We start from the raw sequence: 14,173 nt of genomic DNA on the forward strand, positions 1-14,173 counted from the left end.
CATGTGGGTTTGACTGAAATCACTGGAACAACCAGGCAAATTAATGCCATGTCTTCATGGTCTAATTTATTCTACTGGTTTTTGAAGTTTTCTTTTCAAAACAGCTTTACAGTATTTAAAAATTGATTTTTTTTTTTTTTTTGTTCAGGTATAGGAAGCAATCCTTCATGGATTTTTTTGCCACTATATGTTCAATATGGGTTTAAAGACCATGTAATCACTACTTTTTTTATATGAGCAATTAGATCTCACAAGAGAAAATGCACTCCACTGAGCTGTAGGGCCATTAAAATAAATCCCTGTCATCAGTTCATCTGCATCCCACTCCCCTTCAGAGAGGCTGTACTTAGGAGCTCTCCTGCCATGTATATTGGGACACATTCTCATCACCCCAGCTTCTGTAAACTTTTGCTTCCCTTTTGTTTTCTTACAGAATAAGGCATAGGCTATGGTAACGTCAGACATTTATGGAAAGCTTTCCTTCTCTATATTCTGTGAATGCACAGGGTCCAGCCAGGAAATATGAAGACAGGCAGAGCTGAGTCCAACTTGGTTCTAGAAGCTAAAGCACCAGCAAGATACCTGAGGTTATTATAATTTTAAAAACCAATCAAGGTAAAAATAAGGACATAAACATTATTTCCATGGATTTCTGGTATGTTTGGCTTCAAAATGAAGAGCTGGGGCATCAAGTTGTGAAGTAAGTGCTCAGTATTGATACTGAGGTCAATGTGGTGTGGGTCTGTGTTGTCAGATGATGTGAGTAGTGAACTAAGCACATGATGCATGTGAATGTATTACCAGTTTACCCTGCTAACCCCACAGTTGTCACAACCAGATTACCTCCCATGGCTTAGCTCAGTCTTTGAGGGCTCCAAGGCAGTGTCACCCTGATGGTACAGGCATAGGATACCCCCTGCTCATGGCTGAGTAAACAAACATGGCATTTTATCCTTTTTCTTTTATTCGGAAAATAATGCATCTCCCTACAGGTACAGCCTGATGTTATTCTCAAAACAAAATCTTCTTACATATGCCTAGATAATGTTTGCTTTGCCAGTATTGAAATGGCTTCAAAGTAAACCCACAGTGTGATTTGTCAGTCCAACAAAATGCCAGCCAGCCACCAGAGATGTCTGAGCAGATCTGAAAATAAAAAGCCATGAAATGACTCAGTGCATTAGGTCACTGTGACAGCTAGGAGGTAATACCAGAGTATTTACTTTGGCTGGAGTCTTCCTTGGCTCATCTTCATTTGTAGTGTTAAAGCCAGGCTCTCATCTCAAGCCAAAGTGCTGTAGCTTGCCCACTTCAGAAATGGGTCAACACAGGTACCAGGGAAATAATTAAAACGGGGGTTTGACATGAAATTAAAAACTTTGTGGATTATAAGTGATGGCTCTCTTCCTGCCTGGCTGCAAGGAGCAGAAGAGCAGATGCACTCTATGACTTCCAGGGTGGCTGTCCCCATACCCTCCTGTCATGCCAGGAAGCTTCAGCAGTGCCTGCATCTCTTTGGGGTCTGCAGGTATGAAAACCCCTAAAAGTACTGCCCAGGATCTATTCCCACAGGGATGATGAGAGCACAGGCAGTCCTTCAAAGGTTGTGTAACTACCCCACAAAGTAAAAGGCTGTGGTGAAGAACAGGAGAATTACTCAAACAATAAACACCACATTTATTGCCACACAGGAAACATTAGTGACTTTCTTCACCTCCCCTTTCCAGACCACAAAGGTGACTTCAGGGTAAATCTTTCTGAACAACACAAGCATGATATATTTCTATTGAGGTTTGGCTCTGTTCACCACATAAGCTGCACGCTAGCTCCATCTCTAAGGAAATTATATGTACAAGGTCTTGAATAAAGTAAAATGGAATACAATAAAAATGGTTACTTTTCTGTAATGATAATTTAGTTTTTCCTCTGCAAAGTCCCATTAAACAGATTTTCTTCCTCTTTTTGCCCTGCAGTTTTTCATTGTAAAATGACCATTCTCTGTCTTTGACAAAATTATTTATTTTGAATGCATACTTCTTGTAACTTTAGAGTAGTTTCTGGCAAACTGGAGGTGACTTATGTGTAGGAAAAAGTGATACTTAACGATACATGCTGAGATGGAATCTCAAAGTTGTGGTAATGGTGTCTCATGTACCAAAGAAATTAACAGAACAATTGCTTCTTGTAGTCAGATAAGATGGTAACAAGTTCAACATGAAAGTAATAATGGTATGAACGTGGGTCTCAGAGGAAAAGTAAAGCCTTCTATGAAAAGCCAGATAGTAATGGTTAATGGGAATAAAGGGATTAAAACAAAATGTTTGCACACAGGTCAGGTGGCTTTTTTTTGCTTGTCCATAGGTTCAGTGAAAAAGGTCACTGAAGTACAACCAGGAGAACGTATGAATTTGACAAGCAGTCCTATCACAAAAGGGGATAAGTTTTGAAAACCCATAAGCCTTCATATTGACTTTTTGAAATACCATGTTTCAATGTCTAATTTTGAAATTCTCTGAAGGCTCACACTACAGAGAGTTCAGTGATTTATTAGCATTAAAGAGAATCTCAAGACTGGACGCTCATTTAGGACAAGTTAAGTGCAAAGTCAGGCTGACTGCCATCAAGGACTTACTACTGGGCTGAATTAACATGCAAACCAGGACAACTGAGAAAGCTTTCAAGCAAGCACTACTCCAAGAAATAAAACTAATGGGTCTTTGAAAGGCAAGGAATGTGCAAAGCACCGGTCTCCAGAACTCAGACAGGACAGGAGAGCTTTGGCTGAGCCCTCAGTAGCATCTAACTATGCAGAAGTTCCAGGGGACACCTGGAAGTCCATTTTCAGTATTCCTGACTTGTATATTTGCCTCTTGAATATTTTCAATAATGATTACATTACATTACATTCCCTATATTTACTTGTCTTCCTCCCTCCCTTCTTCCCACTCCCCACTAATTCCCCTGTGGTTGTTTTCAGCCTCACCTGCAGATCCCTATTTGTTTGTCAGGTGTTGCTTCCACAGGTGTTTATAATTTATTTTGCTTTGGTAGCTGCAGTGGTAAACAAAGCATCACTTAAAACCATGACTGCTAAACACCAGCTACCACTGCTCTCTCCTTGTGGTCCTTTGCCTTAAACATGCATGTTCCTGTTAGTTGAGCCCTGTGCTCTTTGGACAACCCAAAAATAGATAGGAACATAGAAAATGTGGTTTAGAAGATGTTGAATTTACCTGCAATTCTCCTTCCATTATACTGAGCAGTTTTATCAAGTCTTCTTTAGAGAGCTCTATGGACTTCTTGTTCTTTCTCTCACTAGGACCAGGTGATTTTGAGTGCCGTTTGACAGTTGCTGAAACCATGACCTCATCTTCCTTCCGATGAGGTTTGTTCTTTTTCTTGGCATCCTCCTGAAGTTTTTCATTCTCTGCATGGCTGATGACAGGCTTGGAACTGGAGAAGTGCCCGTTAGACGAGCTTTCTCCACCTTGGTTTCGGGATCTCATCCCTGCCTAGAAAGAAACAAACATAAAGATGCATTTGTAAACAAAATTACTTACAAAAAAGGAAAGGTACAGTGGAAATACTGCCTTTGGTAAGAACACAGTCTTCTAAAAACTGAAGAATACTTTCATGCTCAAGAGACTGTGGTAGAAAGCTCAACCATTTCCACAGCTCTGTGTGTGGCAGAAAAAAATCCTGAGGTAAGGTTAGCCATCTTTTTCAGCAAACCAAATGCTGATTTAAGTTTAAATGTATGGAACATAAAAGTGATATGGGATAATGTGTTCCAGTGTTTCCTTTTCTGCAGTTGACATTTTGATTGTTCATAATTCCACACTACAAAACAAAGCAGGTTGTCAAATAAATCTTATTTTAACATGTGGCTTACTTGAGAAACAGAAATGCAATTAAATTTTTGAAAAGTATATTGCTGGAGTATAAATTCTCTATGAGAGGGGAGTGCCAATGCATGACAAATGTCAGTCTGCTGTTTCTCTGAAATAATTCTCTCTAATTTCAAAGAATATTATTCTCTAAAAAAATAAACATTGCAAATTAATGCAATAAATACCTTGATTGAAGGTAACCAAGAAAAATGGGGAATGCAGAGTAAATCAGGTGGCAAATATTGCACAGGATTATTAGACAGTAAGTTCCATAAAGGAAAGTTGAAAATAAGTTTGAAAAATGAGCACAAAGGATATTAAATCACTAACAGGTAAATGGGCAAGATCAACACACTCTTTCCAGAAGATTCAGGGTTTTTCTAAAATGTCAGGTCATGGTCATTCAATGCAAACATTTCTGTCTTCTTAAGACCTACACTGAGTCTTAGACTATGACAGCAAAAGTTCCTCAGCTCTGTCACTTGACCTACTGTATTGCTAAATTTTTATTGCAATAAATCTAATGAAAAATATTCCACTGCTTCCACGTATTTCCCCTCATTCAAATTAGTCTCTGATGTGAGTCTGCAGTTTGTTCATTAGTCAAACAGATGCTTTTCAACATCAATAACATCACACACTCTTCTGATAAGGAGTTCAGAGCAGCAGTTCACTAGTGATGGAGCAAAACCTAAAATGCATTGACAAATCAGCTTTGCTAAATTACACTGGGTCTGCAATGGCTTGCCTACATACTTGACTCAGGCCAGCATAATAAATCTCTTGCCACAATTAGCCTTGCATTTTTGTAGTTTCACACTCAGCATGAAGATTGTCTTTTTATTATGACTGGTTACTCATGTCTTCCCTAATTCAGTGGAATTCATCCAGCAGTGTAAATAGGGAGAGAATTAGACCAAAGGTTTTGGAGTGAGAGAGTTTCACAAAGAGATTCCTTGCATTGTAGGTCTGCTCTTATCCAAACAATATGTGATACAGGTATACAATGGCCTTTAGCTTCCTGAATGCTTATGTAGGGTGTTTTTCATCAAACAGTTTGGATTAAATACATGAATTACACTTTCTACAAACAGATCTCCATTATAAGCATGAACAATACCTGAGAAACTCAGGAAATCTTTTAGGTTTCAAATTTATAATGGAAAAATAAACATAGTACTATGTTTCCTCTCAGATAGGGCTTTTCAATTTGTTTAACTTTAATGGGTTTGAAACTTTCCAACCACGCTTCCTCTCAGGAGAGAGCAGTTGGGATTCAATCTGTCTCTATTTTCTAAGTGTTTCCTTCTGAGTCCCTGTGGGTCACAGCCTCCAGCCACTTTCATCTCTAAACCAAACCTATTTTTTATGGCTTACAGTGAATAGCTTCATGGCTCCAGGACATCCTACATGTTTTAAGAACAAATATTTGAAGACTGTCTTGTATATGTTTTTCAGTGGAAAACTGATTATTATATTACAGTACATTCTGCTTAGTAACATGCCACGTTAGGGATTTCTCTGCAGTAAGATGACTCAACTTACAGACCTGAAGGTGCACAGTTAATGTTAAATTTAACTTACAACTAGTTGAGACACATCACCAACCTGAAACATTGCATAATCAACCAGGTGCACTTAGCTGAGTATGTTAGACTTCATGAAAGGTGGTGTGTCACCCAGTCACACCATAACTCAAGACAGCCACTTTGATCCATCTGGAGCTGAGATAACAATTCTTGAAGCCATGTAAAGACTGAGCAGTTGACTTACAGGCTTATCAACCTGTTAACAGAGAAATTAGGAATGCATATTTCAAGTGTACTTATGCTCAGTGTAAATCCATAGAGGCCCACAAAGGACAAATGCAAAGTTATGTTTTTTCAAAATTCATTAAAATGGGAACAGAGGGGCTTAACCAATTGACCTGGTGTTTCATATCATCTGGCTAATTAGCATACGATTGCTGTTAAAGGAGATTGAACTTGGCAGCTTTCAAAATGTCTTTTAAACTTGTAGATTTATTTTGCAGCAAGCCTTACCTGACAGTAAGGGACACTGCCCCTAACAGCCTTTCTCAGTGTGAAACCCTGCCAAAATCAGAGTAATGCTAACACTTACTCTGTCTTCCCTTATGATGTTGATACTTTCTCATCACGTTGCCCAAATGCAAAGGTGTCATGTGCTGAAGCCAGAGATGCAGGTGACAGAAGTTAAATGGTGACAGAAAGGGCCAAGGTTTTGCTATTCACACAGTAATTTCCAAGGAGTTTAAGGGCCAAAATCAACGGCATGATCCAGCTGTTGTGCAGTGCTCTAGGAATATAAAGCAGCTGTAGGGATGACTGAGTTTTAATTAGAGCAGCGTGAAGTAGCCAGAACATACCAGTGGTGCTGGCTGAAACACTGTGTGCTGGAAAGGAGTGCTCAGCATTATCATTTTGCATCTCCATCTGCATTTCTGATGGCATCACGATAAAGAAAAGTTTCTGAGTATTTGCATGACATTATTTCAGTATGGAAATACCCAAATCCCAAAACTTTGCTTATCTGTTGTTTCACCAGGGTTCCAAATCTGTTTCTGGGGACACTGCCAGTCTAACACTGGTAACAAATGACCTCCTGCTGTCAGTCCTGATCACATCTCCATTTCTTACAGCATTCCTGATCTGCTGAAGGGATTGTGTTCCCTGAAGAAATAACTCATATGATTTATAACAACTTTAGCATTTAACTCTACTTTTTTTTCCCCCACTCCTTATCATATTGCATATTAAACTGGAAACCTTTCCTAACAGTTTCCAGTCAAACAAGAAGACTTTATGTCATCAGTCACCTTGATTTTCACATTTATTGGCTTCTCATTTCAATATGTGCTCACAGCATTGGTACTCAGCATGGGAACTCCTCAGCCCCTCCTCTGGTTCAGTCATTTGTTAAGCCTTATGCACAAAGGACAAATGCTATGGTTATTTACTTGAGCCTGTATTGCTCTGGGCATGGATCCTTCCATTTTCACAAGTTAGAATCCACACAAGATTTTATGAAATAACCTTTATATCAGTTTTACTGACATCAGGAGGAAATCTGTGAGGAATTTGCTGAGTAGGATGTTAGGAGAGGACAGGCTGCATGCTATTCCAAGTCTTTCCCCTGCTGATGGCAATTTGTTCTCCCTAAAGCTCTTGAAATGGCAGGTTGGATTAGGCTCTGTTACTAATGCTGTTAGAATCAGATAATGCAAAAGGGCTCTTTGAACTTAATGTGTTGCCCCTCTTGCCAATGGAACATGATGATTTTGGCTCCATAGTACTTTCCCTTAAAAAAGTAATAATAATGTTGTAATTATACACACACACAAAAGTTGATTTAAAGCCATGATATGGTTGTTGCCATTGGCAATAAATTTGTATTCTGGATCTCAGTTGCAGATCTAACTGATTAGAATATGACATGAAAGTGGTGGGATTCTGACAGGCTAACAAAGTATTGTAGGGACAGTGCAATTGGGTTAGTGAACCAAAACTGGAATTTGTTTCTCAAACTGGAATTTGTTTCTCTGCTGTGGCTTTGGGAACTCTATCTTTCAGGGGCTCTGCTGTGCAGGAGTTTGTAGTGGAGCAAAGTGATGTGCCTTGTACACAGGGCTGATTGCAGAGAACTGAAGCACTGAGCAAGACAAATTTCTGCCCAGTGACTACAGATCAATATATAGCACTAAAAGTGAAAAATAATTTAAATACACTCAAACTGGAGACCAACTAATATTAAGCCTCCATCAGATCTGAAACAACCCACAAACGATGAGCTAGAAAATTTTTAAAGTAGTGCCAGTCTGTATCTGAAAAGAGTAAGTAAAATTAAAAAAAAAAAAATCAAAGATGAGAAAAGATGAAGGGAAGGGAAGGGGAGGGAAGGGAAGGGGAGGGGAGGGGAGGGGAGGGGAGGGGAGGGGAGGGAAGGGAAGGGAAGGGAAGGGAAGGGAAGGGAAGGGAAGGGAAGGGAAGGGAAGGGAAGGGAAGGGAAGGGAAGGGAAGGGAAGGGAAGGGAAGGGAAGGGAAGGGAAGGGAAGGGAAGGGAAGGGAAGGGAAGGGAAGGGAAGGGAAGGGAAGGGAAGGGAAGGGAAGGGAAGGGAAGGGAAGGGAAGGGAAGGGAAGGGAAGGGAAGGGAAGGGAAGGGAAGGGGAAAGGGAAGGGGAAGGGACACTTTCTCAAATGTCAGAAGGAGAGGAGGATGAAGCATCAAATTGACCTTGTTGGCTTAGAAGTCCTCAGCAAAAACCACCCCACACTGGAATGGATGGCTTTAGCCCCAAGGGATTGGGATAGCCACGACTAAGTTTACCTGGCTTCAGTGGTGTGACTTTCACAGGACAACCATGTGGAGATACAAGTGTTCATACCATCTCAGAGGCTGATTAAAATTAATAGTTTTCATAGTGGTTATTCCAGGTCATTTTCCTGGACTCTGCAGATGTTCATTATTATTATTATTTTGTCTGACTTGAAGCAATGCAAAGGAATCACATTCCCAGGAGGTTGTGATAGGACCAGGTAGGAGCTGTGGCTGCACTGGAAGAGCAGTGCTGTGTGGTTGGACTCCAATGCTGTGTGAAGCAGACTCTGGATGTGACAGGCTCTGTATCTGACTCTGGATTGTGTCAGACTCTGCACTGTGAATGAACTAGGCCAAGGGAATGCAGACCTCATTCTTGGTTTTGCTTTTGCAGATGACTCCCATCATCTGCAAAATTTGTTTCCGTCACAATGGCCAGAGGAGAGTGATAAACCTAATGACTAATACAATGAAGAACAGAAAAAATATCTGACCTTAGTAATCCTGGAGTTTCCTGAATTTCTAAATTTTCAAGCCTAAAGCATTGTGCTGTCTAACCCCAGTCTCCTGTCCTCATATGCATCATGATTTGAGCAAAGAAGAAAAGGTCTTTGTTCCTTTTGACAGTGTTGTGCTTTGCCAATGTGCCTTTGTGAGAGCACATGTCTGCTGCTTGCCCTCCTTGTTGGACTTTTGGCACAGAGCTATGGATACTCTCTGTCAGGACAATTCTCCACTCAGTGTACAGCTTAAATAACCAAACCACAGGGCTGTAATTCCTGTACAGACTGGGAGAGGACCTGTGGCCAGTCTAGCTATGTAAACCACTGCTGCCTTCATCCTTCCACCTGGTCAGCTTGCTGCCCTGGAAAAGTGTTTGTCAGACAGGTGTTGGGAAGAACAGCATTCCAATGCTGAGCCTCATGCACTGAAGAATAAATATTTGTTTCATCCTGTTGACACTGCTGCCATAGTGGGGTTTGCTGTTTGCAAGTAGTGTAGGAAAATAGCAAAGTTACAGCAGACATATTTGCTGAGGCACAGCATGAGCATCAGCAAAGCCATTTTGCTTTATCAAATACATATTTTTTTCTCTTAAAATTGATTATTGTAACAGTGGTGCATAGTAGCACATGGACTGGGTTCGCCAAGGACTATATCAACAATAATTACTTTGTTTGGAAAAAAAAAAAAAAAAAAAAGAAGAAAAAAAAAAGAGGAATAAGCATAAATGTCCTCTCAGGAAGAAAATAGATTCCATATCCAAATGTCTTTCTAAATAAGTATAATCTGCATGAAAGCAGAAAAGGATTTCACAAAATTAAAAGAGGAAACACAGTCATCACGAAGGCAGATTTATACCACTTTAACTTCATTTTCTTAATTCCAAGGTAAACTCTTCTCTAGTAAAATTATGGCACAGATTTACAAAGAACAGAGTTTATGCTGGTATAATTCCATTAATTTTGTCATTTTCAGGAAAACTTGTGGTTTCATCTGGAATACTTTTATGTGAGTAATGCATGCTGACCAACTAAGGAGTAACATAGACTTGTTTCACAAAGATTCAAGTTTCCCAGGCTTCATCTGGAAAAACATCTTGGATGCATGAGGCATGAGGAATGATAAGCTATTAGATCATCACTGAGTCAAAAAAATAAATTTTATATATCACCCTACCCATGTTTTGATTACTGTGCTTCCCAGCTGCCAGAAAGTACAAGCAGGAGTCACAGAGGAGACAGTTCAAGTGGCTGACACCACTAGACAAACATGCCACAAGGTCTGATGAGGGCTGAGACATTTATTCTCTGGAGTGGCCATGGCTGAAAGGGACTGGCCAGGTTCAGGGAGGGTGGCAGTAGTGCCAGCTTTCAGCTGAGCACAGACAAATCATCCCTCTCCCCAGCCCAGGGAGTGTCCCTTGCCTGGGAATACCTCTGATTTGAAGGAAAATGAATCTTTGGAGGAAAGTAATCCTGCAGCTTTCTGGGGCCTTGTCTTGAGACACAGCCACTCTCAGAGGGCTGGACTGAGCACTGTGCCCTACCATGGCTCCTCACATGTCGTTTTACAGCTTTTTGCTCTTTTCAGTTAACCCAATTCAAATCAAACTGTCAACTTCACATGAAGACCACACTAGCAGTGTCACCATTAGTTCCAGTCCAAACCTCCAAAGCATTTGTTTTGTCACCTGACAGCCAGAACGTGCCTGGAAAATGGTGAGAGAGGTGATGCAGATTAGCTGCCCTACCAAAGATTTTTCACTCCTGCAGCTGGGAAATCTCTGGTGTCGGGTAAGCATTGGTCATTTCTTTCTGTTGGCAGCATAGAACCAAGCTGATAGCCCACAAGGTGGAACACACCATGGTCATAGGAGGAACACTCTAGTATCTCCAGTAATTATTTTCCAAAAACCACTGCTCCTATAACAATGCACTGTGTCCTGCCAAGAGGGCAGAAAACTGCTGAAAGCAGCACTACACTGGAGCAGGTTGAAAATCATCACAGGTCTTGCCTTGTTTGTATCCTTACTATGATAACCAAAATACCTAAAAATGATATATCACTGAGGGAATACAGCATGGAAACTAAAATCATTCACTGAGCATTGCAAGCCTGCTTTAACCCAGGAATGAACCACGGGGCAAACAGCAAATACAATTAGGAAATGAGGAAGCCCTTAGCTTTCTACAAAATAAGTTTCAACTTTTCCCTTAAGAATTACTTTTTATTTCAAAATTAACTTGTATTGTTATCAAGTATGAGATGAGACAAAAAGATTAATGTCCCAAAAGCAAATTCTAAGCTTTGGGGAGAGGTAAACATTTTGCTGTCTCTTTCTGACCTGATGTGGATCTTGAATCTGTCTTCTTTTCAGTAGCCATAATTTGCACAGCTCTGATTTTGCTGAAACCAGTAAACTATAGCTACATTTTACATGTGACTAATTTATCTTTCTTTTATTAAAAAAAAAAATATAAAAAATAATCACAATGTAGATAGCCTTACACATTTTACAGCAAAGGGAAAAAGTATTAGACAGAGGACCTGTATCTTCTACAAATATAGTCTCCAAGAGACAACAGTGTAAAAAAAAAAAGCCATCTGCAGCATCTCAAATTTCAACTGTCAACCAAGGCAGGGAGCAAGTTCCAAATCTCTGTCAGTGACTCCTTTGTAGGAAGTTTCAGTTGTTGATAGACACAGAGTACCAGCTTGCACATGAATGCCTTGTCATCTGGTGAGACATGAATTTAACCCCCTCCATTAGACTGGGCTGCCTTCCACCTCCCAAAGGGTTCCTCCTCTGGGAAGCTTAATTGGTTTCAAAACAAGGAGTTAAAAATAATCTCTGATACTAAACCTGCCCTTGGGTTTCGCTATCAATTTTGGTGGGTTTGCAATAATATTTGGGAAACATTGGGAAAAAAACCAGAAAAATAATTTTCTGGCTACATGTATCCTGGAGATTAACCATGCCCAGGACTCCTCTCTGTGAGGCCAGCTGTCCTGGAAAATGCTTCAGGCTCTTAAGCCCTCTTAGCATCCATAACATGTTGGCTGCATCCACACTGCCCACTGGGAATTGCTCTAGCCCATGCTGACTCCTGGAACATGCTCTCACATGGGTCAGGAGGGTGTTAAGTGGCCTGGCCAGAAGTGCCAAGGACCACTCCAAGAGTTTAGCATGAGTGCAGACATTCACCTTCCAGGATCTGTGCTCATGCCCTGTCACTGTTTAATTTACAACCTCTCCTTTCCACAGCCTTTACAAACAAAGGAAATGGAAAACTAATCAGCCATGCTAAGGGAAAGTGCAACTCACCATAAATACACAGTCTGGAGAGGGAAAATAAGCAGTGGGTGGTGGGAAAGCAGAAAAAAATCCAAATTTTTCAAGTTAGGTCAAGGCACACAGAACTCTAGTACTTTTCTAGAGGCATATTTTTAAGTTGCTGCTGAGGGGTATTTTGGTGATAGAGAGGTTCAGCAGGAGTCAGGAAGAGACAGGGAAGCTGAGGCACAGAGAGAGGTTGTACATCCCCACTTCACACTAGGCTTATCCTGGCTTTTGCTGGGCTTGGTGGCTCAAACTTTGAGCTTTTCTGCTGCCACTGATCAGGGGATAGCACTGTGAGGCTCCAGAGTGGCCCTTGCATTATTCAGAGCCCTGGCCTTCACTTGTCATTACTGTTTGCAAAGAGGCAAAAGGAAAGGAGAGTCTTACTTCATTCCTGGCAGTGCCAGCCCAGTGACTGTCATTATTTCCCAGTAATCCTGCAGGCTTTCCACTGACTTCAGAGCTTGTGGCAGAGAAAGTAAAGAAGTAAATGTCAGCCTAAATGATTTCAATAATATCAATGTCTCACACTGACAGGGAGCAGCACAAAAACCTGCAGATTCCTCACCTGGGCATTGAGAATGGCCTCAGCCACTTTAATAGCTTTCATTTTTAGAAACCATATTGGCATGCCTCTCCTAATGTCATGGTTTCAAAATCCCAAGACAACAATTTCTTCACTTGAAAAGAATGAAGCTAAAGAGTTATCCTGCATGTACAGGTTGAGCTGGCTTTGATGGGGTTTTTTAACAGCCTTTTAATGTTAATCTGCTTAAATCTTCACCTGGTTTTTTAGTTCAGAGCAAAAATTCAGGCTAAGCTAAAAATACAGCATAGTTACTTCAAGTAAGGAGGGAAAAGAGAAGGAAGAAGAAAATGAATATTTCTGCATGGGCTTGGTCTTGCATTAACATTACTAAAATTACCTGTTGCCAGATTCTTTAATGCCTGTGACATCTTAAAATCCAATTTCAGCAGGGATAAAAAACAAGTTAATTGTTTGTCTTGTTGCAACTAGCCAAACACCCTACCTTTCTTAACTTCATTAAAAGGGTTTAATTTTCTTTGTTTTCCACAGGAATAGAGAAAAACTTTCTCAGCTGCTTTTCTTAGAAAGTAATTTCAGTTCAGAGCCATGGAAAGACATTAAAAAGAGATCCAACAAATGGAGTGGGTGTTTTACAAGCCTATGTGATGGTAAAGTTGTCTGCACTGGTATAAATTCATACTGCTCAGCTGTAAGTATTTCAGTTGTGTGACTTAGGCAGAAGTCTGGGTTTCATCCATAATCTGCAGTGTCTCTGAAATAGAGAAATGGAGTCTGAGCTCTCTGAGGCTATGCTAGGACTTCAGGCCTGTCCCTCCTCAGCCTTGCAGCTCCAGTGACCACTGCTACAGCCCACCATGGCTCCTATTTACCAGGGAAAGCATCCCCTGATTATCTTCTCATGGGAAAAGGTGCTGGGTAGAAGTCTCTGGGAGATGGGCACATGGCTGGAGTTTTGCCCCTCTGAGTCAGCCCTAATCTCTCTAAAGAGGTTGTGCCTCATTTTGGCACCCCAGTGAACTGACTGATCAAGTGGATTCCGAAATGCATCACCACAAAGGCGCTTTTGCTGATGGCTGGGGAGGCAGTAGCAGGTCTTTGGCACCTCGTTATCAGCAGCTGACACGGTGCCACACTTGGTGGCAAAGGTTAGGGCAGGACAGAGGCTGTGGGGCTGTATCCACCCCTCAGCCCCTGTTAACCAACCCTGCCAACTCTGTATTCCTGAAGTCACAAACTGAAGGGGCTTGTGCTGTTGGGATGGATTTTCTACAAGGCATCAGAGCTCTGCTGCAGGCACACCTATTTCATATGAGGAGCTGTATGACAGAAAGGCAGTGGCAATCTCTGATGCTGAAGGGAATAGGTGGGATGTCTCTAAATATTAAGGCATCATTGGGTCTTGGAATATGAATTTAAAAGAATGATTTGACATTTCATAATGTCAAAATTTTGGTCACCATCAAAAAAAAAATTAAATTAAATAAAAAAAAAAGGAGAGAGGTGCATAAACAGATGGCATATTATTGGTAGATCAGGTAATAAAGCAGCATATAA

General features: G+C 40.8%; 1 protein-coding gene across 5 annotated transcripts in view; it reads right to left on the reverse strand.

Moving 5' to 3' along the window:
* FILIP1 (filamin A interacting protein 1) overlaps positions 1-14,173 on the reverse strand; it is a 101,959-nt gene that overhangs the window by 56,347 nt on the left and 31,439 nt on the right. For all 5 annotated transcript variants that reach the window (XM_056487768.1, XM_056487766.1, XM_056487765.1 and 2 more), the window contains one exon: positions 3,234-3,512. In XM_056487768.1, the coding sequence (XP_056343743.1) occupies positions 3,234-3,506 (273 nt within the window). In that variant the 5' untranslated portion in view covers positions 3,507-3,512. The remainder of the gene's footprint in view (positions 1-3,233; positions 3,513-14,173) is intronic.

Source organism: Oenanthe melanoleuca, chromosome 3, assembly GCF_029582105.1.
Source record: "Oenanthe melanoleuca isolate GR-GAL-2019-014 chromosome 3, OMel1.0, whole genome shotgun sequence".
NCBI classification, from domain to species: domain Eukaryota; kingdom Metazoa; phylum Chordata; class Aves; order Passeriformes; family Muscicapidae; genus Oenanthe; species Oenanthe melanoleuca.